The 19493-nt window shown below is 39.3% G+C and overlaps 1 protein-coding gene across 1 annotated transcript; it reads left to right on the top strand.

Moving 5' to 3' along the window:
* The first annotated feature begins 1697 nt into the window (after positions 1-1697).
* Positions 1698-19270, top strand: HELB (DNA helicase B). The gene is made up of 13 exons (XM_068934994.1): positions 1698-1930; positions 3364-3738; positions 6220-6446; positions 7788-8666; positions 11152-11323; positions 12197-12338; positions 13285-13415; positions 14439-14523; positions 16059-16118; positions 16666-16870; positions 17719-17853; positions 18078-18527; positions 19105-19270. The coding sequence occupies exons 1-13, from the start codon at positions 1717-1719 to the stop codon at positions 19192-19194; spliced, it is 3165 nt and encodes a 1054-aa protein (XP_068791095.1). The 5' UTR covers positions 1698-1716; the 3' UTR covers positions 19195-19270.
* The last annotated feature ends 223 nt before the right edge of the window (positions 19271-19493 follow it).

Consider the following 19493-nt stretch of genomic DNA (forward strand, 5'->3'; position numbering starts at 1 on the left):
TCTATGTTGTTGTTTCTAAGCATATGTACCAAAAACCATGGATTACTGTTTTGAAGGGCATTATCTACCCTGCAGACAGTTTCTCAGAAACTGAATAGATGAGCTCAGATGCAGTTCCCTGCTGCTGTGTCTAGACTGGACCACGTATTTTTGACAGTGCACTCTGGTTTGGAGTACAAAAACACCCAGTTACTTACTTTCAAACAGAAAGATTCACCAATCTTTGCATCAGTACCTGTTCCTTCGGCCTCTCCTTTAACCTGTGTGCCAGTATTCAAAAGGGGAAGCAAGACATCCCTAATGACCTGCAGTTCAGTTAACGCAACATCGGTCCAAAGCAAAAAGGAGGAACTGAAATGGAACTGGAGTTTAAAAAATTAAAAAGTGGGCCTATGAAAACACAAGAGTGTAATCAAAACGACTTTCATTTTTTGAAAATAAACCTTGTCAAACAAACCTGATTTAATTCTGTCATGAAAAGGTGTATTAGCTGATCAGGACAAGCATGTAGAAATAAACTGACATTTTGTTAAAAAAAGGTAGTGCTACAAAATAACATGGCACATTAGTATGTTAGTACATATTAGCTACTAACAGGTTCAAGGAAAGTTTATAAGAGATACTAAAAAAATTTGCTAATGTGGAATCATCAGTGAATAGGAGACTTTCTGGTGGGCTTCAGGACAGATCAGTACTAAATATATAATACTTTGGTATGCCATGATATTTTCGTCAATGGTCTACCAGAAAATATGGAACTATGGAACTATGGAAATATGGAATATGGAAAATATGGAAATATGTTCGATGGTTTCAGGTGAGCCGTAGTGAAGACTAGCCAGCTCTATCAACTGTCTGGATCGCAACCAAGGGAAGTAGAAGATCCATCGGTGGTTTCAAGTCTGGGCCTCCAGGAAAATGTTTTACCTATATTCAAGTTATGCTTAGCATTACACCGTTTTGGGCGGCAACTGGGTGAAACCACATATGATATACTGGAGAGCTGATCAGACGGTTCTGTAATCTAAATTATATAAAGACATGGAACTATCATCTAAATGTATAAAAGCACAGTTTTTAGCAGTTGGATATCAAGGTAACGTATTTCGTAGGGAGAGGGCTCAGGTTTAGGGCTCTGACCTGCTGAGGATTTTAGCGCTTAACTCTTATGCCTCTGAGAGGCTACGGAGGCGCCTACACACAGTTCTTAATCTCTCTTTCTCCCAGGTGCACAGAAAACCAGTGTCCTGAGTCCCTTGTCACAACTCATCTTTTTTTTTTTTTCCTGACGTCGCCATCCACAAGGCGCTTCATGAGAGCCGCCGGGAGAGCCACGGCCCCCCGCCGCGACATGGCGGCACCCCCTCCGCGGCCCCCCGCCGCGACATGGCGGAACCATCGCCACGGCCCCCCGCCGCGACATGGCGGCACCCCCTCCGCGGCCCCCCGCCGCGACATGGCGGAACCATCGCCACGGCCCCCCGCCGCGACATGGCGGCACCCCCTCCGCGGCCCCCCGCCGCGACATGGCGGAACCATCGCCACGGCCCCCCGCCGCGACATGGCGGCACCCCCTCCGCGGCCCCCCGCCGCGACATGGCGACACACCCGCCCTCCCGGCCGGCACCGGGGCCCGCCCCGCACTCGCAGACGCTCCCTCGCCCGCGGAGGAAGGCGCCCGCGAGCCCCGCCTCGTCCTGCCCTCCCCGCGGCGCCATGGCGAGCCCCGGCGGGCGGCGGGTCTGCCTGCTGCAGCTGCGGGGGGTGCTGCTGCCGCCGCCGCGGCAGGCCGAGGCCGAGGAGGGCGAAGAGGAGGGAGAGGAGGAGCCCGAGGAGGAGCCGCGCTTCGCGGAGGCCGCGCTCCTGGCGGCTTCGGGGCTGAGCGGCGACGGGCCGGAGCTGGCCGCCGCGCTGCCCCCGCGCCGAGCCGGTGAGGGGCGGCTGGAGCGGGGCCGGGCGGTGGGAGGAGGACGCCTCCGCCTCCCTCTCCCCATCGTCCTCGTCCTCCTCGTCGTCCTCCCCTCGGCGCGGCGGCCCCGGCTCAGGCAGCCGCCGGCGCCCGGGAGCAGCGTCGGGGCTTGGCGGGGCTTGCAGCCGCTTCCGTGGGCGGCGCTGCGCGTCGGGGTAGCGGGGTGTGAGGGCAGCTTCTTGGCCGCCGGTAACGGCCCGGCTCCTAACGGCCTCGTCCTAGAGGGCAGGGAACAACAACTTCTTCTTTTTTTAAATGTAGAGTCTTCGAGTAAATTTAATTGGGGCCTCCCCACCCCCGGTTACTGGACTTACGGGCAGCTCTGTTGAGTTTGTACCAGGGTGAAAAAAAAAATCTGAAGTAGACAGTAAATGGATAGTAGAAAGAAGTGCATTACCACCTGGCTGTGTTTTACAAACGTAGGAAAGCATGAACATCTTCCATTCAAATTAATTTCATACAAAAAGTTATATATATATATATATATATATATATATATATTTATGTGTGTATATATATATATACACACACACACATATTAGAAACATATATAAAATAATACTTCATGTATATAAATATATATTCTGCTTTTATGACATGTTAAGAGTGATGGCAGTTAAACTTATTGATCCCCTAATTTCTGTTGCTTAGTGCTTAAAAAGGCAGGTGACCCTGGACCAACTTCTGCCTAGTATAAGTATTTTATCTGAAAGATGTTTCGAAATAGCTAACTTCAGCTAGGTAACTAGGAGAAAATAAAGGTGGAACTGTAGTGTAGGCCTAATTTCTGCTGTGACTCTGGTGAGAAAGAGGTCCTGCTAATGTGTGAGGGAGGGAGGAAGGGAAAGCAGAGGCACACCAGACCATCCAAAGTGTTAGAGGCTTTTTTGTATTATTATCATTATTATTATTATTATTATGTTGAAACTGTTAATTGCTTATAACTTTGGCTATTTCAGTTGCAGGATATGTTTGGCATACAAATGTATCTGAAGAGCATGGAGGCACCCTGGTGCAATACTCTGTGTGACAAAATCCTTGAAAAACTCCGCTAAAAATGTAACGTGGCATAAATGGTGTAATATTAAAGCACACATCAGTGTCTTTAATTGGCTTGATAAATATTTATAACCAAGTATTATTATGTGCTTCTGACACTTAGAGAGGCACAGTCGGTTTTAATGCTTGTTTCTGAGATTGGTTGTGTTTCTGTTTTTAGATATTACTGTAAAAACTGACATTAGGAATTTTATGAAAACCTATGCTTGTTTACTCTTATTAATATAAGTTATAATACAAAAGATAAAAATAGGCATGAACAACCAAAATCAAACTGAACTTTTTGTCTTTCCAGTTAGTAGTAACAGTGGTTTATTTTTCTTTTTAAATTTCAGTTACTATACAAGAAGAAGAATCCAAAAAGGAGTATGAAGTAGTTGGACGTTTTCCATTAGTGGGCCCTTGGTGGACAGTTAACGTTAAAGTTAAGAAAATGGGGTCGAAGTACTTTGTGCAAGGATATCCATCATATTTTCTGCGGACTGATATAGAGGAAAGCAACCAACAAGTCTTTTCACTCTTTCTTAAGGAATGTGGTGTTCCTGATTTTTTAAAGCAAGAGTTTTTTACTTGGCTTCCTAGGCAGCCTATGCTGAGTTTTAGAAAACTTGAAGAAAAACTAAAACAGTTCCAAGTTTCATACTTAGAGAAAGGGAAGAAACAAGGAGACACCAAGGATTTTGATATCTTTCAGTATGTTTTGAAATCTTGTAGGTATATGTGTGCTGTTTTGATAGTTTTATAAACTAAAGAGTTCTATTTTTAAGATACTATTTTCAAGATAACGTGTCTTTGTGTGAAGGATATATTTAAATGATTTTTTTTTTAATGTGCGAAGATTCTTGCATTTTTTTAAATTTGAGGACAGTGGGAGATTGCTAACCCATGAAAGGTGTGCTTACCGTTGCAAATATATTTGCAACTGTATAAGGACTTATCTGAAATCTGTGGGTTGACTAACTAGAATTATCTGTGCTACAGATGCAAAGACACTGATGTTGGCTTTGTATGGTTTACTGCAATGCAACAAAGGCTTACCAAATGGTTTCAGCTCTTAAACAAGGCAGTATGACTTTTTAGGGCAAGTAGTGTTCAGAAATGGTGTAGCTAGTTCTCTGCAGTGCAGAGCATGGGCTAGTGAGCTCAGTTCAATCTGAATGAGCTGTGTTGAATTAGCTGTCAAAGTTTATCTGCAGCCTGCTCATTGGATTGGAAGGGCTAGGTAGCACGGTGCAGAAACACTGGAGTGTCCCCATGTTGCGCTAGTGTGAAACCACTGAGGATCCTGTCCTGGACTCAGTTGGTATAACTACATTAGTGTTACAGATTGGATCAGGAGTGTGCTTTTGAGGCAAATGTCCCTCTTTTCCCCGGTTATGCTTTGATTCATATTGTGGAGCAGCCTCTGAGGAATAAGGACTGGATGAAGCTAACCACAAGATGTGCTCCAGTAGCACACCTAATGTACCACTAATGGCAGTCAGTCTGTGAGGCCAAACTATAGCTAGTCTGAAGCAAAACACCCTGAAATGGGTGTAGTCAGGATGTCTGAGTCATGCCCTCAACAACAGCTGTTTTGTTTTGCTCTAAAGGTCTGTTTCTGTTATGCCACATTACTTACTAAAGTAGACATGGTCAGTTCTAGGTTGGTGCTCTATGCACTAAGGTATCAGTACCATGGGACTCAGTACTCTGAAATCCAGGAGGTCTTTTGAACTTTGCAGCAGCTGTGCATAAATCCAGAGTCAGGTTGGGCCTAGTATTACGTGCAAGCAAATTAAGTTTTCCAATCACAGAATACCTGGATTACTGGGCAGCATCAGGTCTAAAGATGGAAGTGACTGTTTTAGAGTCAATTCATATCTGACAGGAAAGGCACTGAGCCAGAGCTCATAGCTTCTGCTAGACTTGAGCTGACTTTACTGCGAATCAAATGTGTAAAGAGAGGAAAAGTGTATTTTCACAATTCTGTAGACATTTTTTTTTGGTAATATTAAAAAAATTCTTAACCACTCTTAATATACTCCCTTAAGCCTTTTCATGACTACAAAGGGATTGTAACCTGTAGTGCTAAAACACTGATTTAGTTCTCTGCCTTTTAATGGGATATATAGATCATTTCTGATAAAGGCTTGTTTAATCTGTTCATAAAACTTCCAGTGAAGAAGCGTGCACAGCGTGTGGAGATTCTCTGCTGTGGCATTTTGAAGATTTTTCCTAATACCTAACTTAAATTGCTTTGCTGCAAATTAGGCTTTCTTCTTCTCCTTTCTCTCATTGGGCAATGGAAGCAATTACCGCCCTGTATACCATGTTGCTGCTACTACTGTTGTCACCCTTTTTTTTTTTTTTTGTCATTAATTGTTCCACAGTCAAGAAGTTTGTGATATTTTTGTTTAGCACTAGTGTGTATTGGTGGTTCTCTTTAAAATTGAGCATTTGCTTCTAAGGAAAAAGAAAAGTTTCATATTTGCCTTTCTGTAGGTAGTACAGTTATAAGAAAAAGTACTTAACTGAGAAAAGTGGGTGTTTGAACTTCTGAAGCTTCCTTAGCACTTCATTAAAAATTGCACTTCATTAAAAGTTTTTTCTTGCATACTAAAAGATAAAACTTTAAAAAGTTCTCACTTTTTTTACCATCCATTTTTAAAGTGCTTTATGGAGAAAATCAGTTTCATCATCCCCATTTTACAGATTCCAAGACTGGTACACATAGAGGGAGAATGGTAGCCTAAATTCAGGGTCATTCAGAAGGCCAGTGGCAGAGCACTGTTTTCCTAAGTGCTGATCTGATATTATAGAATTACAAGTTTGTTTTCTTATTTTGGATTGCAAATGTTCTTTTGTACATTTGTGTGAAAATTACCTTTAGATAAGAGAAGCAGGCATGGTGAAGTCTGAACTGACTTTCTACAAAATGTTATTGAGTATACAGTTTAAACCATATATATATTTTCCGAATGAGTATTTTAGTTACTGGTTTTATTTGTTTGTCGTTTTTTTCTCCAAGGCAGTTCAGGGTTCATTTAAAAATATTTCTAAAAGAATTGCAAGGAGTAAGAAATTGAAAGATATTAGGTATGCTTTGGATATGGAGGAGGGAGAAGGATAATAGCCAAAGTCTATGTAAGTTGCCTTTGCAAATGGCTTTGTATATTATTTAAAACTTTCTTGGTTTATGGTGCATACAGTTGCAGGAAAGGCAGTATTGGTAGCTATGAATTTTCCAATGGTCATGGAGTTCTTGCCAGTTCTTCTGCCACGCCATTTTTGCTGTCTTTTGGAGGAAGTATGTTGGCAAAAAGATACTGAAAATAACAATGATGCAGATGGTGAGAAAGAACATTTCCAAGATGACAGGCTAACAGAATTGAATGAGATATTAAAGAATGAGCCATGGAAACTTGGATTCAGCAAGGTAAGTAATATTAAATAGGGTAAGAAATATGACGTTTTTTACCTTTGATCTTCATTAGACCATAATGCTGTTCTTTCAGTTATGTTCACTTTATGAACTGGGCATTTGTAGTAAATAAGCTTTAGTTAATTTGCAAAAGGATGATTTACTATGCTCAATCTTAAAGTTTATTTCTCAGCTGATCTAAAATAACTCAGTCTCAAAAGATTTTAAAAGTGGTCGTGTTACAAACTTTTGTTTAGTCTTTTCTACAAGGAATAGACAATTAAATAGAGGTAATCAGGCCAAAACCAAAAACCTAATTTGAAATTGTACTTTTTAATTTTATGTGAGCAAAGGAAATGTTCTGTTTTTCAGCCCATATAACAGTATCTGTAAGTAGTGCGTGTGCTTTCATAGCAAAGTAAATCCTAGTGACTTAATAAGAGGTCCTCTGCTCTGGTGGTTCTCTCTTTTTTTTATAATGGGACTTGCAGTTGCTGCTTTCCTTCTCTTCTTAGTTTGCTAACACGAACACTTGCTGTGCAACTGTGCTGCTGCAGCTCAACTTAGTACTCAGATGTGAGCTAAAGCTTAGTAGTGCAGAAATATGGGTAGTTAATTCCTTTGCCTCAGCCTACCAGTACTATCACAGTGCCTAATGTTCTAACTTGTCTCTTCCAGTGTTTCGCATCCTTTGCATTACAAAGCTTTTCCTAATGTCTAGTTTGACTATTCCTTGTTGCAATTTAAACTTTTTTATCTCTTGTTCCCTATAGCAAGACCTATATTCTCCTTGCAGTTGTTTACTACTTGAAGACAGTCATTTCTCTCTTAGGCTCAGCAAGCCCAATTCTTCTCCCCACCCCCGGCAGTAGTTCGTCTCTTCTGTACATCTCAGTCTTTCACTTTATTCCTCTAGTCTTGGTAAATTTCATCTCTTCCGTGAAGTACCCTGTCTAAAATTGGATACAGTATTCTGGCTAATGCCTTACCTATGCTCTGTTTCTACAGTAGTTTGTGTCTTTATTTGAAATTGTGATAGTTAAGCGTGCATCAAATCAGACGCACAAGTTCTCTGTAATACCCAATTTCTGTTCAAGGCTTTTGATTTTAAAGTTTCAGTATTGTAAGGAAGGAAGACAGAGGAGTTATCGTTCCGTCTCATTTTGAAGTATCTTGCTATCATATGGCTTGAAAAGCATTAGAACTTTGTACATTATAAAAAATGTATGTATTTTTGTGGACTTCTACCCAGTGAATTGCAATTTGTATTTAGTGGCAGGAATGTTATTCAGCAAGATGCTAATATCTTCTGAAATATAAAAATCTATCTTTGCTTTTATTGCTTTTGGGGAGAAGATTACCTATAGGGAACTGAACCTTTCTTATTGTGAAGCAACATGGGCAGCCTTCCATCAGTGCAAACGTCTCCTCTGGAAGATTCCCGAATTGCAGAAGAATGCATTAATTCTGTATGATCGGCTCAAGAAACAATGTAGAGAAATGGGACATACTTATGAAGATCAAGATGAATTAACTCGTTTTGTGTCTAAAGATATGTCTATTGAGCATGCTTGGCAATCTCTTGAATTTTTGAAAGATCAGCATATAGTGATTAGGGAGAAAAAAATGGTGTTTCTGCCTCATCTTTACTACTCTGAAAAAGACATTGCAATGTATGTCGGTGACCTTTTATCAAACCACACGTGGCAACTAGATGTTGATGTGCGACAGATACTTAGTGTTAATGTTTGTGAGACATCAAGAGAAATAACAGATATTAAAAGGAATGTCACCCAGGCTCATGAAATGGAGCACATGAAGGAAAATAGTTCAGGAAATCATGATTTTGAAAATAGCTTCCTTAAAGAGGAAGTGAAGTCTACATCTGGTACCCAAAGTAAAGCAGAGGTAGACCTAGATCAGGTGATTGCTATAGAAAAGATTTGTTCTAATCCTGTCACAATCATAAGCGGAAAAGGTGGTTGTGGGAAGAGTACAATAGTTAGCTGCCTTTTTCGTCACTTAAAGCAGGTGGAAATAGAAGTAGAAGCTGCTTCTAAGGATTTTGAGGGAGACCTGGATGTGTCTGAGGAATGGAATACTTTTAATCATCACTGGGAGTCAGAAACTACTTGCACGAAAAATCTTTTGAATGTATTATTTACTGCACCTACGGGGAGGGCAGCAAGCCTTTTGAGTGAAAAAACTAGATTTCCTGCATATACCCTGCATCAGGTAAGGATTTTTTTTTTAATCATCTTCTAATGTCATTCTTGTTTTGGAAAAAGCTTATCATTGACCTTTTTTATGATACTTTTGGCTATTAATGATAATTTTAAGGTACGGCCTGTCAGCATTTGAAAATCAGTATTACGCTTTCAGGAATCATAATCCAATCATCTAAAATGCATTATTTGCTGCAGCTTTTTTTTTTTTTTCCTACTTCTTATGCACTTCTCAAGTTTGTGCCTTTCTAGGGCATCCGATCTTTTTATCTTACCAGTTTTTTGGAACTCTGAATAATCTACAGCATTTAAAATTAACTGCAGAGATCTTCCCTAGATTGCAGAGCTGTTCTCCAGTGCCCTGTTGCATATTGATTCCAGGACATTTGTGAAGAGACCATAGGCTGGGGTTGAGCAATGAGACAGATTTTATTCATGCAGTGTTTTCCTAAGTACTGTATATGTGGGTATGTATCTTGCAACAACTTTTAGAAAAAAGTAGAAAGCAAACTGTTTGCTAATAAATTTAAGTTTCCATCGTCCTAGGTAACAGAATGTGCCACAAGCAGGTTGGAGGGGTTCGTGGTTTCTGGACGGCTACGCGATTGAAAAAAACATTTTTTCCTTTAAAAAGAAAGTTATTTTGTTTAGCTGAACCCGTGAACTGAGAACAAGTTCGGAGTAGCGGTATAGGTTTCCTTACTTCATGAACGGATTTACAACATCACTTCTTAATTGATAGCAGATAATAATACAATGTATTATGCCTTGTTAAACTATTTACAAATATGCACAGGAAGCTTCCAGTTAATAACACAAAAAAGTTAATAGGAAGTACAACAAAGAGGTAACCCAGTATTGCATGGGGCAACGCCAGATGATGACATAGGTGGTATTGTGCTGTAAGGGTGCAGGGTGAGGTGCCCGATCTGACCACGCTGGGTAGGCATGTCAGTTTTCAACACAATCGTGGTATCAGCAGGCCACGGTGGTGAGTGTGCTGTCTCTTGGTACAGAACCGTAGTATCAGCAGGCCACACTGGTGGGTGTGCCGGCTCTCAGTACAGAGCCGTAATGACTCATGTGTCCATGGTATAAAGGTGAAGGGGTGGCCGAAAGGATCCTGACAAACTTGATTCGATATCCCAAATCAAGGGGCAGGGCAGGTCTCGAGGAGCGCTGATTCACCGGTCTGCGTCCCGCCGTTGGCTGTCCAGCAGCTTCAGAGAGGATGATCCCATATCAGCCCTTATCCTTCCAAAAGGCTGCTTGGCCTCTTTGAGCCCTTAAAAGGGTGACCAAGGTCTTCTCCAACAGCACTCTTCTCTTCTCACTGACGCCACCACCAAGCCAAAGCACGGCAACTGGTGCTCCTTTTATAGGGCCTAGCCTGCTTCATATCAGCTCTACCATTGGTCAGTTTTGGATCCTCGTTCTAATTGGTCTGTTTCTGATCCCTTATTTAAATATTCCAGAACATGCGCTGTGATTGACAGCGGCAGCTGCTGCCGGCCTGTGGTATCCGTCCACCAATGGTTTCAAACCTGAGTGAGGGGAAGCCTGGCCGGGTTCCCTTATCCTGATGGGGCCCCACGGAGGGCATCCTTATTAACTTAATATGCATTCATCAGGATGGGACTTTGTTAAACCATAACAAGGGATGGAACAGCTTGTGTAAATAAAAACAACAATTATACAAAGCATCCTGTAGGCTTATCTTACCTGTGTTGGGGACTGGGTGGTTGCCTGTACCCCTTCCCCATGCAATGGTGGCCGTTTATTAGGCTGTTTATCAGTTATGTTACTGAGCAACTTAATGGCTCACCTTATCTCCTGTCGGGTGCTTGGAGGAAAGAAATGGAGTAGCCCTGCTTTGTGGCCTGCCAGTTGTTTCTCAGAGCTGGTGGGATAATCCTTATAAACAGTCTTCTGGGGCTGTAAATAAAAGGAAGCAGAGCAAGGTGTGACTTGAGCAGCAAGGACGTGACATGGGTTCAGCAGTGCTGGGAGGGCGAGATGGAGCTTGGATAGCTAACAGTTACGATAATCGCTGAAATAGGTTTAAGGGATTCCCTGCTTACAGGAAGGTTACCGTGTATTTAGAGTAAGAGCAATTTCTTCCCGTGTCAGATAGTGGAAAAGTGAAATTTCTACTACACATAAGATTCAGAATTTGACAGGTAGAGGTTCTCAAAGAGCCCATGCAGCTCTTCCTGCGTTAAGGCTTCGTATTTGAGTTGTGTTTTATTTTTTGTGGGTTTTTTTGGTGCGTTTGTATAAGTGAGTGTTGATCATCTCAGCTAGAAATGTGTTCGCTGAGGAAAGAAATAAGACCGAATGATTGAGCCTTCTGATTCTGTACAGGTTTAAGTTCAGAACTTCGGATAATACCTCTAAATACAACATTAGAAGAGACCATACTTGGGCTACCGTGGTAAGACAGTTGTTTACAGTCGATTAGTTATAGAACTCAAATTATTTTAATTTCTTTCTAGATCATCTATAGTTTTAAATCATGGAAGCAGAGTCAGCAAGGACTGCCGTGGAAGTTTTCTACTGTGACAATTCTGGTTGTGGATGAAGGAAGCTTGGTGTCAGTACATATTCTTAGTTTAGTTTTAAAGCTCTTATGTGAGCATGCTCAGCTTGCCAAACTTATTATTCTTGGTAAGTGAAAAATACACAATTAGGATTACATTATATATATGTATATTTAATAACATTATGCATATGCATTATGTATATAATATATGTATTATATATGTGTATATTTAGTAATACACAATATACAGTGTAAGCATCAGAGCTACCACTGTTCTTGCTGAGTCTCTAAAATCCCGAGAATGTCACATTGTTCTGTTTTTGGATATCTGCTCATGCATATAGTCAGGTCGGATGAGATGGAAAACAGTTGAGGAGTCCAGTCTACTTTAGCTGTCAGTGTGGTATTATTTTCTGTTATTTGTTAGTGCTTTGTCTGTTTCTGAAAGTACTGTGACTCCCATTTAGTAGCTTCTTATAATGTCTTGTGACTTGGAAATTTTTCTCATTCCTTCAAGCTTTAAAGAAGTTGTTGTTAACATATGAGTCAGATGTTAGAAGAGAAATTGTTTCATGAGGATCTTAATGTTAGGATCTACTTGTTTTTAATTTAGAAAGGAAAACAAGTGTAAAATCAGATCTTTCACTTCTGCTGTCTTGGAGGTTACTTTTTTGGCATTCAATTTTAGGTCTGTAGCTTTTAAAATATGTTTGGATAAGGTGATCAGTATCAGTGTTCATCATACAGAGTCATTTGCACCTACTAGCAAAGCATTATTCAGTGAAGAATATAAAGGCCTTAAACTACACTATAATTTGATTCTAAGAAGCTTAGGGATTCTTGAAAGTTTCATTTCACGTAATTTATATTGGGGAAGCATATGATTGCTGTGTCTTACACTATGAGTATTTATTACTTTCAGTGATTTTTTTTTTAAAGATGTTTTCAGAGATATTCTGTTGTTGCTCCTCACAAATATTAATTTATGTTTTGTTTAGGTGATACTAGACAGCTCCCAAGCATAGATCCTGGTAATATGCTAGCTGATATCTTTGAGGGTCTAAAATCCAAAGGATTATCTGTGGAACTGCGAACTAATCACAGAGCTGAATCACAACTAATTGTAGACAATGCAACAAGGTAGGATTTCCTTATGTATATAAGAAGCATTCTTGTAGTTCTTCTAGTCCTTTATCTGCAAAACAGTAGTGCATCATGATTTAACTTTCTAGTACTGTTTCTGTTACAGGCTCTTACTCAAAACCGATAGCACTGATTTAAAAAAAAAGAAAAGGCTGAGACTCTGCCTGGAGTATTTGTATTGGAGAATACCTTAAAAAATCCAGAAATATGCTGGGATATTCTTGAGTGCTGTATGGGGTATTTTGCAAAATAAGCCCTTCACTATCAAATACCTTTAGTTGTGGCCAAGTGAATTGTGTTTTCTAATTGCCAGAGCCTGTTTCAGTGGAGATAGTTGGACCACTTCCAAGAGTAAGAGTTAACCGGATTAGGGTTAATGAATCATTAAACACATGAATCGTTAAGATGTCCTAAGTCATGAATCCTGCAGCTTGTGACAGTGGAATTTTGCATGTGTGGAACCAGCTTGCAGAGTGAGGGCTTTGTGTCTAACTGGTGCTCAGTTGCTGTGCAGAACCTGATTGCGTGCACAAAATGCTTACGGTATTCTGAAATTATTTATAATTGCTTCTCTCTTTGATATCAGTGGAAATTTTAGGATAATCTGAATCTTTGCAAGATGTCCAGAATTACAACTAATGTTTACAAACCCCTTCCCCACCTGTTTTTTGGTAGCACTTCTATGTTACTCCAGACTCCTCCCATGAGGAATAACCCTGAATGTCTACTGTAGTGCTGAAGGGTTTGGAGAATAAATTACCATTTTTTTTCCTGTGAATTTAGGTTATGCTCAGAAAAAGAATTTTCAGTGTATATAGTTTGTAGTAGATGAGGAAGCACTTGTAAGTGGTAAAATTCAGGCTGATGCAGAGCCTGGTACACTGGAATTTTTTAACTGAAAATCATTTTCCTTTTCTGTTTTCCCACCACTCCTGTTGTCAAGAATCTCTCATCGGAAGTTTCCTGAGTTTGATGAGGTGCTAAAAGTTTCTGGTTGGAATGAAGAACTGACAATGCCAAGCCCTGAGAAGAAATTCATTTTTATTGCTTTGCCTTCTGGTGGGGGCTGTGACAGTATGTGTGTATATTCAGTTTATGATCTTGATTTCCCCTTCTGTAAAACATAAACTGTTTGGCTGGAATGAATATTTTTGAAAGGTCTTAGTCAGTTGTTTGGTTTTGGTTTAAAAATAAATACTAGATTCGTAGTTTACCTTTTGCATTATGTGAGTGGACACAGCAAAACCTGTAAGGGCAGAGGATACTCCGTAGGGTTTCGGCTTACCAGGTACATTTTGAAATGGGACTGTTGCAGCTTAGACCAGTGTCATCAAATATGATCAGCCTTTTTTGTTGTAACAGCTGAGCTGTTAACCCTTAAAAGATTAATTTTTTCAGAGGTGAAGTATTTTGGGTAAACAGCAACTGTTCCAGGGTAGGGTTGGGACAGGTGTGTGCTTTCAACTCTGGAATCAAATCAAGAAAATAGAAGCAGAGGAAGGCTATTAGGAGAGGAGACACTGATATTTCTTTCAAAATGCTTTGGAGTTGGGGTTCGTCTTTTGACCTTCATTGGATAGGTGCCTCCACTTTATATGCATTGAAAATGCATATATGCATTGAAGTGCAATGTGGAAAAATATAAGCGTGACTATTATGACTTCACCTTACTAAAATAACTTATTTAGCAAACAGAATACTTAAAATGATTTTCTTTTGCACAATCTAAATGCATAGTTCCATGGCTTAAAAATAATTTATCCAGTGCTTCTTTGATGTGCTGTATCAAAACATTATTTTGCATGAAATAGTCAGCTGTTTAACAAAAAGAAATAAGAGTTTCTGTCTGTCTATATTACTCTTGTCTTCCCAGATTTTAATTGTGGGATAGCTGCAATGATGCTTTTAGGGGGAAGTATATATGTGTGATTTGTTTTTTTTTTGTGTTTTGTTTTTGTTTTGTTTCTTTTAAACAAGTCGAAATGGCATTGAAGGAAGAAATGAGCCAAGGCAATTTCATACTGAATTATATTATTCTCTCTAAAATTGTTTGTTCTGCATATTTTTATACCTTATCTTTTATGTCTTTTAAATCAGATTTGCAGACTGCCATAAAGACTTTACTTAAAAAAGGACCAGGACTGCAGGATGCCAGACAATCACAGTTCATTGCTTTTAGAAGGTAACAGAGCATGTAGGCAGACATTGGAAAAATCCTTGCTAGTAGCCATGATCTAAAAACGTCTGAATGCATTGAGTTGGAGAGACCAGTGGCAATAGAGTTAAAAATGCTAGAGGAAAAAACAGGCCTGTGTCTTTTCCTGTGCCTTCTGGTTGCCTCCTGTTTCTGCATGGAGAGTTACTTTATTTTTCTGTAAGCATAATGTTATTTTGCACCATGCTTTTTGCCTTTGTATTCATGTTCATCTGTACTGTTTGTATTAAGGATAGGCATAAGTGGTCACTCCTGTACTGGATTCTCTGAGAGCTTGTGCTGTGGTGTTTGCTAATAGTGCAGACTTCTTTGGAAGGGAAAGGTGAGGGCTTGACTGCAGGGTAAGCCACAAAATACAAAGTAATGCGTCTTACCCCCATGAGAGAGATTCCAGATGAGATTATGTGGTCAGTATTCAAACATGCTCCATCCTGGAAGGGGAGAATTCCAGGGTGCATGGGTGGGAGCATACAACCTGCTGCCTATGCATACTTCTGTCACCGGAGCAGGTGGATGTTCATCAGTGACAGAAGATACTTGTGTTTCATCATCTGATGAGGGCCAGGTGTAGTCATATATTCTGATGTGCATTAGTGCTCCTGTTAGTGGTAAATGCCTACATCCTGGATATTTGGAAGCACAGTATAAGTCATTTAAGAAGGAATAGGTGAGATGTATAGCTCTAACGTACTTCCAAAAAGGACAGGAAATATTGGGAATTACTGATAATGTGAACTGTTGCAGGAGCATAAATAGTACGGGAGGTTTCATAGAAATGCTGAAAGGATAAATGTATGTTTGATAGTACTACAGTCCATAGTGTTACACTGAAAAGGGTACTGAAAAGAAGAACAACTTTTTGCTTTTACTTGTGAAGGACCTTTTCTTAGCAATTAAAAAAGCCACTAAAACTAGGTTACTAGTGTACAAATAAACTGGTCTATAAAGTTTAGTAAGTTCACCTGTTTGTTGTGAACTCTGACTAATTCTGAAGTCAGTTGAATTTCTCCAATCTGCTTTTGCAGGTACTATACTGCTATTTACAATTTCCATTTAAGATTTTTCTGTAGTATATTTAAAGGTACTTAATCTACCTTTAAAAAATTAAATTCTTGTTTTTTTGAACAAAAATATATATAATGACCACATCGCCTATCTAGTTCCAATAGACAGAAAAAAAATATATCCAGGCTTCAGTTTTTCCTCTAGTTTTGCTATTTATCTTCAAAGTAAATTCGGCTAATCTAGGTCTGCATCACAAACATCTTTGCCTCACTTTCTGTACAGTATTTAAACAAAACTATTGCTTTACTGCTGTCTTTTAAATTCTGAATCCAAATATTGTTTTTAATTATTGGTGGAAGATCATCAGAACTAAAAGATGTTTTTTTCCGTTACATTGTAATTGATACTAATGTGACATTGCTTGTAATTGTTTTATGTCTTGTATTCTTTAAGTGCATGATGGATTTTTTTACTTGTTCATATTTTGTACGTTTTAGGCAAGACTGTGATCTAATAAATGAACTTTGTTGCCAACACTATTCCAACCATTTAACCAGGTGAGCCAGTATTTTGCAATTTTTCCCTTCACCAATCTAGTTTGATTTTTGAAAGTGTCATGCAAAAGGCCAGCAACCTCAAATAAAATTGTAAAATTGGTTTTAGAGTTTCATATAGATCTAATTGATTATGTTACAGATCATTTTTACTATAAAGAATTTTTCTTTGGTGGGTCGTTTAGTTTCAGCCTGGACTTTGAACAGAAATACTATAAACTAACTGTTCGCATTTCATTTAAATTACTTGTCGATATGTGAATTTCAAGATTATTCTTCCCACTATACGATTTCTAAGTAGATTCTGAAATATTTTTGGAAGCAGCATTTCAGTACTGTTCCATACTACTGTTTTTTTTACCAAAAAGTTTTCTAAAAGTTAGACAAACACCTGTTAAATTTAAGAGTTGTCTTAAGTGTTTTGAACGTTTTTAAGGTTTTTAATCTGGCCCAAGTATACTGGATTCATTCAGTGGAAGGAGAAGAAATACTCAGTGACTGCGTATGCATACTTTGTATCCATTTCTCCCTTTTGTTTTTCCTGACCTAGAGACCATAAAAGACGACTTGTGTTTCAAACTGATGACAAGATTTGCTGCATGCGAAATACCTATCTCAAGGATCTCTTGCCAGGTCAAAGTTTCAGCAAGTATTCTGATCGCCATGAATGCAAAAGTGGAAAACCCGCCCTTGGTGTAGAGACTACTGAGGAGGGCAAACGACTTTGCAATGGAGATATATTTTTCATAACAGATGTAAGTAGTTTATGCAGAAACTTGCATAAAAAATAGTAGTATCTGATGCAATCCTTGCTGAATCTCAAACCAAAAGAATTCACATTTTAAAATTTTAGTCCATAATAGATACTTAGTTCTGCCAAACTGTTATGTGAAAGGCTACCCTTTTGCAAAAAAGAGACAGAACACAATAGAGAATTGAACAAAAAACATCTCTGGGAGTTCTTGTAAAACCTGTTTCAGTTGGTCTGCTCTTGGTTTGTGCTGTGAATTTTTTTTTTGTCATAAACTTGCTAAATACTGCATCTCAAATCTTTTGGATAGAGGTAAAAATACAGTCTTTAAATAAAGCTAATGTGACAGCCTGAGTCCTCCCTTGGCAGAAAAGTAAGCTGACAGAAACTTAACCAGCCTCTAAACCTTTATTTTTCTGTTGGGATGAGTAAGTTGAATTGACACAGCAAAGGGTCCAGCGAATACTAGTATTTGTGCTGGACAAGGGGGAAGCACAAAGAGTTGGTGGGAGAGAGCGGACTGTCCCCCATTTGTAGCAACAAGTTGTTAAATGGGCTTTTTTGTAATATGTCACCTTGCCCTAAGATAATCTAAGTTTTCTGGGGGTTAAAACTTCCTTTTTTAACTTTTTAAAACAGGGTAAGCTGTACTGTGAAACAAGTTTCCTCAAAGCTAGTCACTGAAAGACCGCAATCTTTGGGTTCAGCATCTTCTGAAACTATTTCACTTGGCCAGTGTTGCAGCTATTTTAACTTCCAGGGAGAGGGAGCATATAGACACATGTAGATGTATAGACATTGATCATACTGTGGATATGAGCTTACTGCTGAATGTTCTTGTGCTGTCTTTAGGATGCAGAAGTTAATAAACAACGCTTACTGACCATCAGCAGCACGTACGGCACCACATTTACCGTGGTGTATAAAGCATTGAAGAAGCTATGTCACATAAAACATGCGTGGGCCAGAACCATTCACACGTTTCAGGTAGGAAGTGTTATGAGCTGGTAAAACTTTACCATGACTTTATCTCAGTAATGCACTGTATTTTCACATGAAAGTTGCAGAGGCTCTCTTGAAAATTCCTTGAATGCAGAACAGAAGATACTCTCTAGAGTGTCCCCAGTTCTCTCTGATTTCCTTTCACTTGTAAGCTCTTTTTTTATTATTGGAGATTTTAATTTTGTAAGAAGTTCTTATACATATTTCAGGGTTCTGAGGAAAAAACTGTTGTCTACGTAGTTGGGAATCCAGGCCGTCAGCACTGGCAGCACGTGTACACGGCTGTGACCAGAGGACGCTGCCGGGTCTATGTTATAGCTGAAGAGTTGCACCTCAAGAAAGCAGTCACTAACAAGAACATTCCCAGAAAAACTCGCTTACAGAAATATTTGAGGGAGACAATTGCAGAAATGAACAGCTGTCCAAAACAAGCTTGCCCTCCCCTGAAGAAGAGCTGGCAAAATCAAGAACTTGAGACTCAGCCTGTTTCTGTAACTCAAGATGCTCCTGACCCATCCGAACCTGTAACTGATTTGATTAAACAGGAAGGGTCTGCAGTTCTTAATGAAGAGCAGACCAATAATTCACAGCAGATAAGTCCATATAAAAGGCAAAGAAGTCCAAGAGAGAATTCAGAAGATGTTATGAAAACATCCTTGGTAATTATCTCTTTGCTGAGAAAATATAAAACAAATTATTGCACTCTTTTTTTTTTTTTTTTCCAGCAGTGCAAGTGGCCTGGATACTATTATGTGTTGTTTTTTTTAATTTATGTAATAATTTTCAAGGTGTTAGTAAGCTGACCAGTAATCTGTGAAGCAATCAAGTTTGGCAGATGTCTTCCCAGGGTAATATATGGCTTATAGGGAAGAAAATAAATTATAATGCCAGTAGCAGTAAACTTGCACATCTTTGTTACTAATTCCAGTGACTGTTGACTAGCTTAGACTATATTAGCTTGGTCTTTTTGTGCACACATGTCAACTTTCTAGAGATGACCTGTTGTGAAATATTTAAATGTAACTTCATTGTTGAAGTAGATACATTTTTTGTACAATCAAACATGCTTATTATTAACAGAACTTTTTCTGTTTAAAAAAAAGAATAGGGAGAATTGACATTTACTGTATATCTAATTTCTGAGGTCTGTCATGGGGGAAGAGTTTTCTTCTGAAGATGTTACTGTATTTTAGTTCTGGTTCCAACTTTGATAACATGTTTATTTTGTTTTGACAGACAACTGAACACGATTCCCCACTTGGGTCTTCCAGACTCAAGAATCTAACTTTGGAACATGTAACTGCTAGGAAGCTTTTCAAAAGCTAACAATCAGCTGTCGTCTTAATGAATACACTTGTTTTCTACAGCTTTAAAATAAAGTTTCTGGAATGGAGAAACTAGATATGCAGAGATTTTCAACAGCTTTCCTCTATTTCCAGTTTCTTTGAAGGACAGCTTGTTTTAAAGTGAGCCTTTTATATTTTCAGTTACCTGTTTTTAGTAGAAGATTCGTTGGGGTGTTAGTCATCAAAAATCATACCATTCTTTTATTTTGGCAAAAAATTAACTTACAGGACTATTAGGAGCCAGATGTTCCCTTGAATAATACATGGGAATTTCTTGGT

This window comes from Struthio camelus, chromosome 1, assembly GCF_040807025.1.
Source record: "Struthio camelus isolate bStrCam1 chromosome 1, bStrCam1.hap1, whole genome shotgun sequence".
Lineage (NCBI taxonomy): Eukaryota > Metazoa > Chordata > Aves > Struthioniformes > Struthionidae > Struthio > Struthio camelus.